The following is a 17,698-nucleotide window of genomic DNA, read 5'->3' as shown; positions in this document are numbered from 1 at the left end:
TTTTTTCATACTTACTTATTTCATAGGAATATGTAGATGTAGGTGTCAGCTGGATATTAATTATAAACTCCCCTGGTACTGGGATCTTGGTGGAGCTGGACAAGTTCAAACTGAAGTGACTGAAGTAAAAAGCCACTCTGGGTGGCAAGGGAACTCTGTTCTCTTATTGCTAAATAGATTTTATCTCAATGTGTTATGGATTGGTATTTATGCTTCACAGCCTCACAAGAAATGTACTTGTTGGAATGAGAATAGATGAAGTACAGTAAGAAAAAATGAACTGTCATGAAGGGATGGAAAGCATCAACCATGTTAAGGCTGCAATAAATCTTTCATACATCAGTTTGTATCCTTCCCAGAGTTTCATCTCCAAATTGTTCACCTTTACCACAACATTTTGTTGTTATAGTTGAAATTGGGTTATCAAAAATAATGTCTCTTTTTCTTACTAGGGAAACAAGATTTAATCTGGGCTTTTTTCTCTGGAAGGCACAAAGACAGTGAACTTGGCATAACCCTCATTCAAAACCTAAAATAATAAGCAGAATTATCTCTGTCATGTTTTTGGCATGACTGAAGTGTTCATGGCTAAAATAACTTCACGGCTTTGATTTTGTTTGGGTTTTTTTTGCAAGCGTTTCTCATTTTTAATTTGTGAAAGCTTTAACACCCTCCGTATCATCCCTGGGGTTTATTCTGCATTTGTTTCAACACATGCTGCAGGGGCAGAGATTCATGGAACTTGCTGAAGTTCAGCTCACTGTACAAAACCTCAGCTTTTGCATCTGGTCCTGGTTAGTTGCACAGTTTGATTTTTAAACAAACAAACAAACAAATAGCCCAGATACACTCTCTACTGATCTGAGCTTTATACAGAAAAGTTCATGAACTCTAGGTTTGTAATAAATGCAGGTAAGTTTTATTTGGCATGGTTTTACTTCAAATATGATATCCTGATTTTAGATATATTGGAACAGAAAAAGTCTAAACACAACCACTTCTGTAGTTATGCCAGCACAAACCCATCCCTGTTCCTTGTCATTTGGATCTTAAAATTAGAAATGTCAGAGCCAAAAAAGGATAACCCAGAATCCTTACACTGCCAAATCTGTCCTGTTTCTGCTATTATAAAATTTTAAATACCAGATAGAAGTGCTTTCTGCTCTATGCTTGAGCTGATCCATAGCCTAACAAACTATCCGCTTTTGCCCTTTTAAAAGACCTAAATATTAAAGATCAAATTAGTCTCTCAGATGTCTTATGAATGGATTAGGAACTGTAAGGATGTGTCTTACACCACAGCATAAACCCAGAATGAGTCTGCAAATAAGAAAATCTATGCCATTCATTCCTATACTTTTCCTTTCTGTAAAATCAGCCTTCTTTCAGGTCAGCTAAAAAGGCAGACAAGACAGTATTTTAATTCAATACACATCCCAAGCCTATTATAGGAGCTATGAGGTTTAGGAGACCTTCTAAGAACACACAATATTTGTTCATTATTATTTGCCTTTCTATCATCTGACCAGAGCCATGCTCACTAGTGCAGAAGCAACAGTGGTGCTAGGAAGAGGAACAAGAGGAGTACAGAGAGATAAAACCTCTCTAGAAAAGGTACCCTTTGCAGTTTTTCAGATCAGTTTATACATGTGCTATTTGATTTTTTTTTTTTTTATGGGCTCAATGATAAGAGCTTAATTCCCCCAAATTTACAGTTATTAATCTGTACATTTACTAAAGAGCTTACATCACTTTCTTAATTTACTGTTTGCTTAGGTTCTCCCCATTCCCTTTGAATACAGTCCTTCTGTATTGATGTGTTCCACTCCACTCAGATTGCCAGAAGGCTTTCAATTGCAGATGCAGGTGTTCTCAACTGTTAGATATAGTTGTGTTGTATTATTCACCAGCTCAATAAAAAAATTATTAGTAGAATACCTATTTTAGAGAGGACAAAATAAGAATGAATAGCACACTTTCCTAATTGGAAAGGTAGCACACTGTACATAAAGGAAGATGGTTCTCAGTGAGATATGTTTGACAGTGGAGGAGCCTGGTTTGCATTTATATTGCTGCTTTCCATCTTTTTTCATGTATTCATTGATGAACCTTTAAAGCAATGCTTTTCTAACTATCTTGCCCATCAGGCTGGTATCAGAAACTAATGAAGTATGGGTTTTGAGAAGGACAATCCTCTGTACAGATAGTACCTAAGAAATCATCTTTTGCATGTGTAGGTTATTGATTACATGCTGGGGTTTTTTCCAGTTTTTGTTGTAGTGCTACTCAAGGAAACTGGCACATATAAAAGCCAGGTCTTCCCTGAGCTGCTGAAAATTATTAGACATTTCAGTGAATAGATCTGTACCTCAGGGGCAATTTTGAGGCTTTTTATGCAGCAAAATGAACACCTTGGTCATGCTCCTGGCAAGGATTTGTCTGTGACTCTTGCCCTGTTACTCAGCTAGCTTTGTGTGCCATGTAGGCAAAGCAGAGTGACAGCCATAGGACACATCCAAGTCAGGACCTTACTCTGAGTTAGAGATGTGCAGTAAAGTGGATCTTAATGCTGCAAGCCATTGAAATCACCTTTCTGCTCAGCTCATCTGCTTCAGAAATGGGATCAGAGCACTTTCAGAAAGAACCAAAGCTGGTGAGTGAGGCAGCATAAAAGCAAGTGACCCAAGATGGTGAAGGGTTGACAGAGAATCAGGGTAGGGGAGGCTTAGGAAGTGGTTGGGAGGATAAGTAAACGCTAAAAAAGCAGAGAAAATATCAAATCATTGTTTTGCTTTTCCCTTCTCCCCATACCATTTTCCTGATGTGTTTTTGTCTGAATCAGCTCTCCCTGGGACATTATGCTCTGTGTACCCTCCTCTTCCAGGGCTTGCTGATGGTCTCCCATGTTGAACATTTAGTAATCCTGAGTGCTTTGTATTTAACACCAACATGGTCTTGGGCTGGTTAAATTACCCAAGCACTTGCATATTTCATAACACTCAAAGATTCAGAGGGATCTTTTTGATGTGTGCATTAGCTCATCTATCAGACTTTACCCTTACCACTTTTTAAAAACTGACATTCTGATCATCAGTCTTCAGAGGTTTGGACTCTGCAGACATGAAGCTCTCCTAGTGCAGCCCACAGTTTCACAGCTCCTGACTGTGCCCAACTGGAACTGAAGTCTATCAAGTCCAGTGCCTGCTGCTGGCCAAGAAAGCAGCAAATAATTTTATCCACTTGGATGTGAGATAATTCATCCTTAGTGGTAGATCTCAATGTGAATTCGGGAAAGTGTTTACATTCTAGTTTCTGGCTTTAAAACAAAATAGCCTCTTAAAAGTGCATGATAGTGAACAACATGCTAATATTTCTGTTAACTGTTAAGTGGGTCATCTTCTGTTGACTCTTGCTGGCTTCCTGGCACCAGCCTTGCTCTTTGGTAGCGAACTCTACCACACAGTCATGTTATGCAAGAAATTATCACCTTCAATCCCTTTAAATTTGCTACAGTGTAACACTTTCCTTGGGTTTATACTTTAAAATCAGGAGAATGGAAGTTCTTTCTCCAATGCTCTTCTCTACTATTTCTAGACCCCTACTTATAAACTCCCAGTCTCTGTTTTCTTAGGCTAACAGGTTTTTTCACTCCCTGCTCAGAGGTGTACATGTCCACTGCCTTAACCATTCATCCCTCCTTCTAGTTCTGCAATACCTTGCAGTGGGATAGCCAGTGCTGTTACCCTCCTCATGCTTGATGGTGTGAACTCTCGTGGAAGACCAATATTGCAATTTGAGGATGGTGTAGTAGATCTGAGCTTCATGTCTGTATCACTGAGCTGCCCCTCTCAATTTTAGCATTTCCAGGGTACAGTGGGTGCCACACTTAACTCTTGATGGTTTATTCCGGAGTACCATAACTCCATGCAAAAAGGTGACTTCAGCTAACTTGTATCAGTCTTTTCTTTAAACTTATGTCCTTCATACGCACTGTAGCCATCACCTACAACAGAATTTCTGAGATACCAGGTGCCAGACTGCCCCTAAATCATATACTGATTATATTTGTTGATCCCTATCTTTCAGGAAATCCTTCTTTCTTCATATCATGTTTTTTTCCCCACGAAGCCAGGAACTGTTTCTGTAACTGTATAATCTTGACACCGACTAAAGGGGGGAGGAGGGGGGGGATTTACACGGTCAATAGCGTCAATGGGCTTAACTCCTGCTGTGGCTGCTGGGATGAGAGGGGGGTGGCCTGTAAGGTGCATGTGGGGCAAGAGCCGGGCTCCTCAGGGAGCTGTCACTGCACTCTGCCCCCAGCCAGCCTTGGTCTGCTGGCGTGGTTCCCCCTGGATTGCTCCTGGCATTGGTGACCGTCCCAGGACCGGCAGAGGTGGGCGGCAGCCACCGTGTCCCACCAGGTCCGTGTCACCACGGGGTGCCAGGCTGGTGTCTGTGAACAGAGAACATTAATTTTCCTTTAAGAGCTGTGTTAAGCTTTACTGACAGACCCCGGGCCGAGGCTCCTCAGCCATTTTGGGTCGAGGTCTGAAATTTAGAGCTTTTGCGGTAGGGCTGGGTTGAGAAGAAGGCTGAGCACTCTTCACACTTCTCCCCGGCCTTAGCTGGCTGCGAAGGCTGCTCGGCGGCTGCCGGCCGCGGGGGCGGCGTGATGCACGCCGGACCGAACTGAACCGGGCCGAAACGAGCTGAACCGGACCGAGCCGTGTCCAGCCGCCTCACCCCGCACATGCCCAGTGCCGGGGCAGGCGCCGACCGTGAGTCAGTGTCGGCGCGGCTGACGGGGCAGGGGCGGGCCCGGCGCGGAGGGCGGCTCGGTTCGGCCCAGCCCGGCCCGCCTCACCCGGGCGATGCCTCAGCGCGGCGGCGGCGGCAGCGGGGGGGCGGGCGGGTAGCGGCAGCGGGGACGCGGCGTTACTGCCCTGCCTTTCCCTGCCCGCCGCTGGCCCTTCCTCCGCCCCCTCCGCGTCCCCCTCCCCCGCTCCGGTGCCCGACTCAGCCGCCGCTCCGGGCAGGGAGGAAGGGCTGGGAGCCGCCTCCCGCTGCCCCCGGCCGCCCCCCTCCCCATGCAGCCCGGCCCGCAGCTGGGAGCCCTCCCCGGGGGGATGTTTCTGCGACCGCTGCCGGGATAACCGGAGCGCCGTCCGCCCCCGCCCCGGACGGAGGATGCTGCCCGCGCCGTGGCGGGTTCCGATTCGGGCAGCAGCGGCCGCGTCCCCCTCCTTGGCTCTGGGCAGCGTCGCCGGGGAGAGATGACTTCAAGGCACCAGGCGGACTGGATCCCTTACAGGTAACGGGGATCCGCTCCCGGGGGGCGGCGGCAGGTACAGCGGTGCGGGGCGCGGGGGATGGCCGGAGGGACCGGGACTGCTCCTGAGCCGGAGCCGCTGCCCCTCAGCGAGCCCGGGAGGTCTCTGCCGGAACCCGTGCCGGGGCGGCCGGACCCTTCCCGGGGCGCGGTGGGGAGGCGGGGGGGGTCCCGTCCCTGGCAGCTGGCGGGTGCTCTCGGAGGGCGGCTTCTGTCCCGCCTCCCAACTTCGCGCCGGTCCTGCTCCGCGAAGTTCGGGGCTGGTCTCTGGGGAGAGCTGTCAGGCTCTCGGCAGGCGGAGAACGGGAGCGCCGCTGGGAGAGCCACGCTCGCTCCGTAGCGGGAGCGCTTTCCTCCCTGCCTCCGCCACAGGGCCCCCCCCGGCCGGCCGGGATGCAGCGGGCGGAGCGCTGCGCTCTCGGTGGCTGCCGTCGCTCCACGGCCGCGGGGATCCCGGCTCCTTCGGGCTCTCGCTACCCAGTCCGCTGGGTGCCGGCGAGAACGGGGCGGCGAGCCGTGCCGTGCCGTGCCGGGCGCGGAGCCGCCATGGCGAGAAGCGGGATCGCCATGGCAGCGCCCGGCAAGCGGCTGCCATTGGCTCCGCCGTTGCCATAAGCTACGGGAGCCGCCGTGCGGCGGCCGCTGCCCGGGAGCCCCGTGCGTCAGCTGCGGGAGCCGGCCCGGCCCCGGCCCCGGGGAGGTGCGGAGCCCCCGCGCCCCGCGGAGCGGCCGCGCTGCCCTCCGGCGGCGGAGCCTTTCTCGTGCATCCCCTCCCCGAGCGCCCGGGTTTGGAGCGGGAGCGTTTGGTCCTGGAATAGGAGCACAGTTGGTGTCTGACTTACCGGAGAGAGGGGAGAGGGAGCCAGAGGAGCTCCGGGCGGTCTGGGGAACAGTAATAAAGCAATTTCTGAATCTCCTGTTCGGAGTGACGTTGGCGTTATGGGTTTTTTTGGTTTTTTGTTTTTTGGTTTTTTTTTAGTTTTCATTTAAGTCTCAAACTGAGTTACTGCAGACAGAAATCACGGGCGTTGTGAAAAGGCGTTCTGGGTAAGAGAGCAAGGCTTGGTTGTTTCGTTTGGTTGCAAATAAAGCAAGGTAGATACAAAAATTCAAGGCTTTTGTTTGCTTGTTGTGCTTTCAGGGAATCATGAAGTTAAAATATTTACAGAGTGCATTTTAAAACAAAGGCAGCTATTTAAGCAGGTCAGTTGTAGTTTGCCCCATTCTAAATGACAATATTTGTAGTGACCATATGCCACAATGATTGCAACATAAACACAATAAATCACTGCTTAATATGAGAAAAAAAAAAAGAAACAATGGATGCACAAGTGGAGTTCTGCTCTCTTAATCTGTGTGCTTGATTGTTCTGATCAATAGAAGAATCAGGAAGAAAGAAAATTTACTACAATGAACCTGAGAATATCACCACTTTCCAACAGTTTTCAGACCATGTATTTTGAAAAGATAGGAACTGGCAATAAGGCTTGAAAAATGACTAGTGGATGCATTCTGATGCTGTTTGCCTTGTAATAAAGGCAAAAATACCAGAAAACCAGCTGCTCATGGCTCTTCCTAGCAGCAGAGGAACTGTTCTGTTCTCTTAACTGTACATAAGGCTCTTCAGAGAGCAATGCAAGAAGTTTGCTGAGTTTTATCGCAGTGGCCTTGAATAAGTAAAAGAAACCCCATCTTCTGGTTTTGCTCAGTCCTATTCAAAGACACAGAGAGATAAAGCAGTAGGTCTTCAGAGGAAGACAAATTTGATGATGCTCATGTCTTCTAATAAAATATTATTCTTAAATCTTAACCATATGTTTATGGCCAGAAACTGCTGAGGACTGCCCCAAACCAAAAGGCAAACTGCATTTCTGCTCACAAGTAGCTTTCTTTAGGTTTCTAACAGAGTTACCTCTCTACAAGTTGACTTCTTTTTGAGTCTTCAGAGCTAATCCCTGAGTTAGAGGTATATCATTGGAAATCTCATTGCACCTGCTGATTTAAAGAACCCTCCAGGATCCCCTAAACATTCTTACCCATGAAACAACAGTTTCTGAATACGTATGTGATTGAGATTAGACATTAAATATTGTGTCAGTGTCACTGATCCTGGTGTGGGGGACAGGGCACAGGCTGTTGGGCAAGCTGAAGTATAGAAAGATGTATGTGATATAGCCTGAGCCTTGCTGATGTACAGTGTGCTAGAAAATGCTTGCAAGCCTTTCTCTGAGCTTGGCAAAGCTCTTTCAACTTTGGCATCAACTTCAAAATGGTAGCATGGCTCCTAAATCAGCATCTTTCCTCCTAGCCATCAAATGTACATGCAGCCATCCACCTGAATTAATTCAAGCAAAGATGTTTTTTTCTTTAGCAAAATTTCATCTTTTTCGTTACAAGTGAAGTGAGGTAGAGGGAATCAGTACCCTGTGTGTCATGCACAACTCATTAAGCAATCCACCTGCATGTCCAAAAGTCACAAAATAGATTATACTTCCACTTTTAAGATGCTGAGAATATTTCAGGTGAGTAAAGAAAAAAATCCAGCAGTTCTTTCAGTGTCAGTGCAGGCTTTTTCATGCTGAGGTGGATAAAAGATTCATGCTACTTGTGAGTTTGCTATTTTGGCATTTTACCATGAATGCCTTTTTTTCTTATGTATTCTGCTTTTGAAAAGCTAATAGTAATAGGATGAAGGGATTTGAGTTCACTGATGTTGTGAAATACAATTGAGAAATTATTATTAAAAAAAAAACAAACATTAGTTTTAACGAGACTGCTTTATAGATACAAATCAGAGCTTATGATTAAGCACTTACTTGAAGCTATATAGCAGGTACAACGAGCTAGGAACTCTTCTTCAATTAAGCCCATTTTTAACAATGTTTCTGTCCCTTATATAAGTTTGTTATGAATAAAAGTAGTTCGGACTCCAGTAAAAAATCAGTTGCAGTTCATGTAGGTGCCCCCATTACGGAAGGTATAGCTTCTAGAGGAATAATTTTCTCAAGCACAGTAGTGTTTTCCTTTGTTACCCTTTGGCAGTTTCTAATAGAAAATGCAAAGCAGAATTATCTGGGAATCATTATGGATTCACAGGAGTTCAGGTTTTTTGTTCAAAAATATGTTTCCATTTCAAGTATTTTTTCCTGAACTAGTTTTTAATTTACAGAATTTCTGAAATTGCATATTCATTTTTATTTGATGCTGGTGTGGAATTCACCTGAGGGGTTGGGATATCACCTACCTTGATGTTCCAAAGGCAGCAGTGCAGGTAGGGCACTCACCCCTCTGCAAGGTGCAGTTTGTGTGTGCATTGCAATGCAGGCAAACTGGAGCTCAGCTGCCTGCTGTGGGCAGTGGCATTGGTAATTCATGAGAGTGCTGCTTTTTCTAAGGGAAAGGGTACAAAGTATATCTGTCTCCTCTTCTCTAAATTAGGCTGTCTTGTCTCCAGTTATTGAGATGTGTGAAATTAGCCCAGTTTTAAAACATTAACGTTTGCCCCCTCCCTTGAAGAGGCTCTGTGCTCTCATTGTAGGGTGGTGCTGCTGTAGTGCAGAGAGATCAGAATCCTCTTCTGCCCAGCACCAGTGGTAGGGAGGGGTAGAAGCACAGCATCAGAGGCCATTGCTACCCTGAAGCTGGTAGCCTAAAGCAGCCAGGCAGAGGAGAGAAGCAAGGAAAATGAAGCGTGGCTTCAGTTTGTCGAGGAAGAGAAATAGAGACCTGTGGAAGTTGCAGGGAATTGGCTTAGATGGAAATGGGACAGGCTCAAGGGAGATCAGCTGCAGAGCTGGGAGTAAAAACTGCTCGTCCCGTGCTTTGCAGTGTGCCAAAGGTGGATTTAAATAAGGGGCTGAAGGGGCTTTGCCATCTCTTGCTGGGTGTGCTTTGGGCCTTATGACAGATAATTGGCTGCACCAGCTGTCCTGGAATATTGTCACCCCTGGTCATCTTTGCAGTATCAATATCAAGAGCAAGACTAAGAGCCATTTCATACTAGGCTGGTGGCTTTCTGGTAGTGGCAATAATTTGCAGGTCTCTGGCAAAGGTGATAATTTCCCAGCCATCTGTCCCAGGTTGGGATCACAGCCAGAAAGTGGATATGTAAAGTTAGGGCTCCTCTTGCAGTTCCTTGAGTCCAGCAGTTTTGACTCTTATGCCTGAGGATTTCTGGACTTTCCCTAAAGCAACATCCATTTAGACATGTAGGCAGCAGCTTTTCTGGAAGGTGGCTCTTCTTGTTAGTAACTAAAAATTGCCATTCGAAAGAACTGTATTCTTTTCACACTTCCTCCTCAGTCCTCTTCCCCTCACTCTGACTTATTTTCTAATTCATCCTTTCCTGGTTTTGGTCTTTCTGAACAGATTTCTTTTTGCCATTCGTCCTGATATCTTTCTCTCCTTGCCTCTTTTTTTTTGTTTTCTTCTCTTTCCCATTTTTATTATTCATGAAAATTGATTGAATTGATTTTTCACAAAAATAAATTTTTGTTTTGCTAGCTATATGGTGATTGCAGGGATGCCTCTCTCTGTATATGTTTGCTGTTTAATTTGTATTTTTTATTATTTGTAACTTTTGAATAAATCCATCACAACTTCTCACTGTAATACTTCGGTAGTTAGTACCATTTGTAATTTTTTAAAGGTGAAATTATTTATTTCACAGATTATTGAAAACTGATTTCAATATTTGCAGCAGATTATTCAACAATTATTACTTTAAGCATGGATGTTAAAATCAGTGTTTTTTATATCTCACTTAATGCTTAAGCTTTGGTTACTGTAGTATATTAAGGGAAGTAACTCGGATTAGGAGATGCCCTTTTTGGTTATAATCTGTGTCATGCAAATGAAGGATGGCAAGGAATAGAAGAACTGTTCTCTCACAGTTTTGCAATCTGTTACCATGATTTAGTGTTGGGACAATACCAGCAAATTCTGAGGAATCTCAGCTGAGGTTATAACACTTCTCTGGGCTGTGTTAGCATCTGTGCAATAGATGCAGTTATACAGCGAGACAGTCTTCAATCTGGAGAATTTTCACCTTAGAAAAGAGATACAAAAGGAAGGCACAAAACACCAGTGAAAGATCAGGGTTATTGTTGGCGTACTTTTTTTTGCTTTAGTTTTTTGCTACAGACATGATCATCAGCTTTTTCTACAATCCCATTCTTCCCAGAGAACAGCATATAGAGGGTGCAAAGGTAACTGTGGGAGAAGGTGGAAAAATTATTTAGGAAAAGGATGGGTACACGTGAGCAAAAATGAAACTTTTTTTTTCTGAGAGAGTTGTTTTATACCACCTTGGTTTATTTAATACTTGATGGTAACATACCAATTTATTTTATTTATTTTATTTTATTTTATTTTATTTTATTTTATTTTATTTTATTTTATTTTATTTTATTTTATTTTTCTTTTTACCTATTCAGTACCCATGAATGTATTTGGGGATATCTACAAAATTGTTTTAGTTGATGTCTGCATTGTGTAGCTTTGTGACATTTAGGAGGGTCTTCAAATGCCCTGTTTGCTCTGTGGTTTATTTACCAGATGTATTTGAATTTTCTTCTACATTTATAAAAAGCTAAAATATCTTTACATTTCCTTTCAGTGATTACAGCAGAAGTAGCTTTTATACTTTTGGACACCTAATAAATTGGGAATTACAGATTTATCTATTATTTATGCTTAAAGGGAAAAACTGCCCAACTTTAAAACACTTTCTCTGGGGAAATGCAATAGGGTCTTGTGCAGCAGAGGCTGGAAACTGCTTCTGTCAGTACAAGACTTTTGCAGCCCTTGGCTGCTGGTTCTGTGCAGTCAGATCACCATCCTTACACCTGGAGACAGGGATGCTGAGGAGCCTTAACACCACCCTCTGCCTTCCATGTAGCTGCTTGTAGGAAGCAGGCACAGAGGTGCCACAAGGGCCTCTCTGGTGACTTAAAAGGGAATTGCGTTGGTTTCACAGCTTTACTGAGCTGGCTTTTTAACTGAGCAAATGTTACCAAGCAGTCTATACATGAATACATTAACACGAATGCATGAGTGTGCTTTGTGAGTGACATTCCTTCCTCTCTGACAACTGAAGTACCTGAGTCATTCTTTCATAAAGTTGAGTTTTAGCTGGAGTTCTCAAATGTTTACCAAAATCAAGCCTTGAATTGCAGATTTCAGTGAAAGCCTTCTGAATCCTGTTGAGATGCATGTTAACACAAGTCTGTGAATATAATAGTTTGTAATTAATATAACTCATTTGGCACAGGTAATCAAACCACAGCATGAAGTTTTAAATGGTAATTTTAATTGTAATCACAGTTCTAACTACCTGCAGGTGGGAAATTGCAAGAAGAAGAAGAAATTCCTTGATTAACTTCAAATTATGACTAAGTCGGAGACTGTATCTGCAAGTGAAATATAGATATGTCAGCATTTGATCCATGCTTAGGGAAGGGATCAAAACAATTCTGTCTTTCAAATTTGGTATCAGTTTGAAAGGGAAATTATTAAAGTCTAGGTATTTCCATTAGTGGTACCTGTGCCACATCAAGAAGCGTAAAAAAAATGATTCTGTTGTTCTTAGAATAGGTTTTTGCTAACTGATACCTCTACAGCAGCATTTTTCCAGGTCTGCAGCAACAACAACAGCAACAAATATGTTGCATCATGTTGTAATTCTCACTTCTGCAAACTTGAGGAAATTATTTGATGTATAAGAATAGATAACTTGTCTGGACAGTGACTTATCCTAACTACTCCAGTCAGGCTGAGTGACAGCTGAAAGACTAAGACACTTAACTGTACCTTGGAATGCATCCCACTATTTTTGGCAGACATAAATCCCAAGACTCAGGCCAGAAGTATGAATTTCCATTAAGCAATCTTTTGCAGACCTGGGGATTGCATGAACTCTTCTATGCCTACCTAAAAATTTAGGTTAGTTATATGGGTAAATAATGCATCTTTTGGGACACTGCATCTGTAGAACTACATTAAGTAACATTAAAGATGTCTCTACACACCAGTGAGTCAGACCCTGATAATTGACTCTTCTGGATTACTGAATTTTAAATCACTTCCCTGGCTGTTGCTGCAGAAAGTGAGGTCCAAGGTTTTAGAAGTTTTTGTGTTTGCCCTGGAATAACACTAGATTTGTTTTGTTGCCTGTCCTTCAGGCAGAGCTCAGGTACCTCTGCAGGTTGTGTATCATTAATCTATGCAGTGATGGAGACATGGAGAACCCTATAGCTTTGCTTGGTGTCCCACTGGTTAAATTCTTTCCTTCTGTATTTGATCTCTGTGGTATGTCCATGCTGCATACTGCAGTGCAGTAGAGAAGCACTGGGGCAAGCTGGATGGGAGCTAACACAGATATTGAAAGCTGTACAACATCAAAAATGCAGAAGTGATTTACTCCTTTGAGGAGCAATGCAGTTCAGGCTGTGAGGAGCTGGGCACTACCACAACTGAATTGTTTCCAGTAGCTGTGTTAGCTTGTTTCCAGCTAGCTGGGTATCTATCAAAGCACAGCTCACAATGTCAATGTAACTTTTAATTTAAAATTCATTATTTGGTCTAAACCGAGAATGTTAATTTTTGGCTCTTAAGAGCACCAGATACATATGAACAATCTAGTCTAGATTCTGGCTCTTCAGAATACTAGGATAATTCTTCTTGGATATGCCAGATATATTAATTATGAAATACTGTATTAATACGCAGGGAAAATGGGCCATTACATCAGTGCACAACCATCATGAGATGGCTAAAACTTTAAGGCATCCTGGAAGATGCCTTTTAAATGTTAACTACAAGGAATGATAAAATGTAGTTCTCAGGCACTATTGATGCAGCTTGAAAAAGTATTAATTACTTCCTTGGGGCTTAAGTATCACTCACAGATTTTAAAGATCAAGAGAAAACAGCACAGGAGAAATATAAATTAAATTCAAAGTCGATCCTTCCCCCTTTCCTTCCCCCTTTCCTTCCCCCTTTCCTTCCCCCTTTCCTTCCTCCTTTCCTTCCCCCTTTCCTTCCCCCTTTCCTTCCCCCTTTCCTTCCCCCTTTCCTTCCCCCTTTCCTTCCCCCTTTCCTTCCCCCTTTCCTTCCCCCTTTCCTTCCCCCTTTTCTTCCCCCTTTTCTTCCCCCTTTTCTTCCCCCTTTTCTTCCCCCTTTTCTTCCCCCTTTTCTTCCCCCTTTTCTTCCCCCTTTCCTTCCCCCTTTCCTTCCCCCTTTCCTTCCCCCTTTCCTTCCCCCTTTCCTTCCCCCTTTCCTTCCCCCTTTCCTTCCCCCTTTCCTTCCCCCTTTCCTTCCCCCTTTCCTTCCCCCTTTCCTTCCCCCTTTCCTTCCCCTTTTCCTTCCCCTTTTCCTTCCCCTTTTCCTTCCCCTTTTCCTTCCCCCTTTCCTTCCCCCTTTCCTTCCCCCTTTCCTTCCCCCTTTCCTTCCCCCTTTCCTTCCCCCTTTCCTTCCCCTTTTCCTTCCCCTTTTCCTTCCCCTTTTCCTTCCCCTTTTCCTTCCCCTTTTCCTTCCCCTTTTCCTTCCCCTTTTCCTTCCCCTTTTCCTTCCCCTTTTCCTTCCCCTTTTCCTTCCCCTTTTCCTTCCCCTTTTTCTTCCCCTTTTCCTTCCCCTTTTCCTCCCCTTTTTTCTTCCTGTTTTGATTTTCAGGCACCTTCTGTTATTGATTCATTTAATGCTATACTCTTGAGACTTTGTAAGATAGAGGTTGTTCTGATTAGTACTGGAAGGAAAAAACATTTCCCAGTCCTGTGCTCATTGGAAATTACTATCCACTTGCTGGACTTTCAGTTTATTGATTATTGCATTCCATTAAAATATACAGATTTAAGAACATGTGCAGAATATTTCAGCATTAGGTTGGTATAGGCTTTTCAAAGGATGGAATGTAATGCTGCATACGGATGTGTGAAGAGTCTGTGGCTGGATTTTCAACATTGTTCAGGGTTACTCTGATTCACTACTTGTCTTATTTCCCAATCACAGCCTGATCAAATAGCCTGTTTGAAAATCTGAAGCTTTTGTTGAAAATATTTAATGTGGTGAAGAGAGAAGGGAGGAAATGACTATTGTGCTGCCTAGTCAAAATGACAAACATCATATAACACGTTGCAGTTTTTATGTGCTCTTTGGCAAGAACAGCTCATTCTCATCTAAAATGAGCTTATTCTGAAGAAAAATGTAAGATGCTTTGGAGGCATAGAAGTTTTCACTGCATTGCATCATGTATTGTAAAAATGCCAAATTGACAGTGTGAGGAGTCCTCAAAGTAACTCCATGCATTGTGATGAAAATTCAGCCCAAAGGGTTTTAGTTTACAATCACCTCTGCAATATTGCATTTACTATGAACTTAGTGATAATGCCAAACATGAGTGCTTAGTGCAATAAATTGTAGCTATAAAAATGGTGTTCTGTATGATTCTGCCTTTCACTTCACGTGTGTTGAGTGTACCCTCAGTAAGTTTGCAGATGACACCAGGTTGAGTGGGAATGTTGATCTGCTTGAGGGTATAAAGGCCCTGCAGGGGGACCTGGACAGGCTGAACCAGTGGGCTGAGGCCAGTTGTATGAAGTTTACAAGACCAAGTGCCAGACCCTGCATTTAGGTCGCAACAACCCCAGGCAATGCTGCAGGCTCGGGGAGGAGTGGATGGAAAGCTGCCTGGTGGAAAAGGACCTGGGGATGTTGGTTGAGACCTGGCTGGATATGAGCCAGCAGTGTGCCCAGGTGGCCAAGAAGGCCAGCAGCATCCTGGCTTGTGTCAGAAACAGTGTGGTCAGCAGGACCAGGGAGGTGATTGTGCCCCTGTACTCAGCACTGGTGAGGCCACACCTTGAGTACTGTGTTCGGTTCTGGGCCCCTCACTATAAGGACATTGAGGTGCTGGAACATGTCCAGAGAGAAGCAACCAAGCTGATGAATGGTCTAGAGAACCTCTAGGAGAGGCTGCAGAAACTGGGGTTGTTAAGTCTGGAGAACAGGCTGGGGACAGATGCTATTGCTCTCTACAATGACCTGAAAGGAGATGGCAGTGAGGGGGGGGTTGGTAACTTCTCCCAGGTAACCCGTGATAGAACAAGACGAAGTGTCCTGAAGTTGAGCAGGGCTTGGTAGTGTGCTAGGTTAAAGGTTGGCCTTGATCTTAAAGGTCCTTTCTGATGAAAATAAAAAAATAAAAGTGCTCCCAGGGGGGCAGCATGGTTAGCAGTTACAACACTATCCCTTTTAAAGGGTCCCATGGAGGAAGCTGTTGCTGCCCCATTCATTTCCAGCTTGCTTGTGTCAGTGGCTTTCTGTCCATAATTCTTGGGCTGAAGTCTTCCACATCCTATTCCAGCTTTGGCTAAGTCCTGAGAGAGCAGGAAATTGGAGCCCTCTTGATCTGATAGAATGGAGCTGAATGAGATCCAGTGGATGATCCTGCAGGCTGGAATGGCTCACCTTGTAACCCTGTATCCTGCAGCAAACACGGACTGAGGGTTGTGCCCTGAAATGTGAGAGCTATGAAAATGTGCAAATTTGTGCAGTGGACAATTAGCATTCAATAAGGAAGTCAGAAGATAGAGTTATGTGTATTTTTCTGAGAGGGGTAGAAAACCATCTGCTGGTGTGCGAGTGTTGATTAGACCCAAAGGGAGATCTTATTTTCACTCTTAGTTTCTGCCTTACTCAAATACATTTGGAAATATGTTCCCACAGTGCCAGAAGCAGCTTAATTACATCTGATATTGTTAAAAGGAGTCTCCAGCTTTGCCTGGAGCAGCTTTCTCCATCTGAGAGAATGTGTACTCACTTATTCCTGCCGTTGTCTCCTTTTCCTGGCACAAACCTGGTGGCTGCTGGTGTCTCTGTGGGACAGGTTCTTCAGTGGTCTGGGTGCATCTTGCCATGGTGCTGTGGTGCATTGCCCACCTTGTGTCTCACCCTCACCTGCTGCACCTTGTGGGAGCTCTGGGAGCTGTTGGAAAGGCAGAGGAGATCTCCCTGGGGCACAGGAGGGGGGGACACTGCACATAAAGCTGAAGAGGGGCTTTTCCAGGATAAAAGCTCATTAGTAAGATTGGGGAAGGAATTATACTTTCTTCATCTTCCACTCCCATCCTTATTGCATCTTAAACAAGTTATTTTTTTTTCTTTATTTATTTGGGTTTTCTGCTTGTCAGTTTGTAATAAATCAAAGTTTAGATAAGAACTATGTTGACAGGAAAAACTGAACCCAGTAAACCTTCTTCACAATGTTTTGGGGTTATTAACATGCAAGTCTTTCTTCCTTAAGCAATCGGACAAAGTCTCTTTCTTGCACTGAATTGTCAGTGGAGGAATTTAAAGTTTGAGTGCTCTTGTAAAGTTTTATTACAGAACCCCTGTGAATGAGAATTCTTGAAACTTCCAGAGATACATTTCTTCACTGCTTTCTGTCTTGTACTCTTATGCAAAAGGTATCATTAGCAGACATGTTTCATGTGGGAGAAGAAAACATAAATACCTAAATGTTTTAAATTCAGTTTTACTTGTATGATTTGCTTCCTGTTCTAGAAAATCAGCAACCAGTCTTATATCCACACATTTATATATATATATATTTTACTCACATTTTAATTGAAAATATTTCATGCAAGTGAACTAGCAGGCTTAGAAATGTATCTGCTGACAAAGCTGTATGTGGCACATCAGTCCCCAGTGGAGATTTCTTTGCATAGAGTCACAGAATGGTTTGGACTGGAAGGGACCTCAAAGATCATCCAGTTCTGACCCCACTGCATGAGCAGGGTCACCTCCCACCAGACCAAATTGCTCCAAGCCCCATCCAGCCTGGCCTTGAACACTGTTAGGGGAGAGGCATTCTCACCTTCCTTGGGCAACCTGTTATAGTGTCTCACCAACCTCCTAGTGAAGAATTTCTTCCTAATGTGTAATCTGAATCTACCTTCTCCCAGCTTAAAGTCAGTACTTCTTGTACTGTAAGTCCCTGGTAAGCAGCAGAACTCTTCTCTCAGAAGAAAGTCTCCTTTTGCTGGAATTGTTGTTAACAGGCATTCTGTCACGTGAAGTGGAATAATTAAAATAGAACACATATTAAAAAATAGCCACATACTAAAAAATATGGGAAGAATGGTGGGAAGTCCTTTCCTGTAATGGTCTGTTATTGATGTCTTGAACAGCTATTCGTGCAATAAAACCCATTTAGGTTTTGCTTTTCCAGCCTTTGCTTTACAGGTTAAACACAAGCTTTAGACAACTTCCCAGCCAACTGATTTGTGTACTTTACCCTGCTGGTATCCACAAAAAGTGCTGATAGACTTTTCTGTACTGTTTGTCAACACAATCTCTTCTTAGCACCTG

General features: G+C 44.0%; 1 protein-coding gene across 9 annotated transcripts in view; it reads left to right on the top strand.

Moving 5' to 3' along the window:
* The window catches only part of TUB (TUB bipartite transcription factor), a 120,001-nt gene that overhangs the window by 45,985 nt on the left and 56,318 nt on the right, over nucleotides 1-17,698 (top strand). Inside the window, exon 1 of one of the 9 annotated variants that reach the window (XM_071762485.1) lies at nucleotides 4,819-5,314. The exons of 6 other annotated variants lie outside the window; for them this stretch is intronic. In XM_071762485.1, coding sequence (XP_071618586.1) covers nucleotides 5,277-5,314 — 38 coding nt within the window. In that variant the 5' untranslated portion in view covers nucleotides 4,819-5,276. Of the gene's footprint in view, nucleotides 1-4,818; nucleotides 5,315-17,698 lie in introns of those variants that run through there. 2 more of the 9 variants (XM_071762488.1, XM_071762490.1) reach the window with 2 other exon arrangements.

This window comes from Heliangelus exortis, chromosome 18, assembly GCF_036169615.1.
Source record: "Heliangelus exortis chromosome 18, bHelExo1.hap1, whole genome shotgun sequence".
Lineage (NCBI taxonomy): Eukaryota > Metazoa > Chordata > Aves > Apodiformes > Trochilidae > Heliangelus > Heliangelus exortis.
Note: the sequence above shows the minus strand (reverse complement) of the source record. Positions and strands in the feature narration are given on the sequence as shown.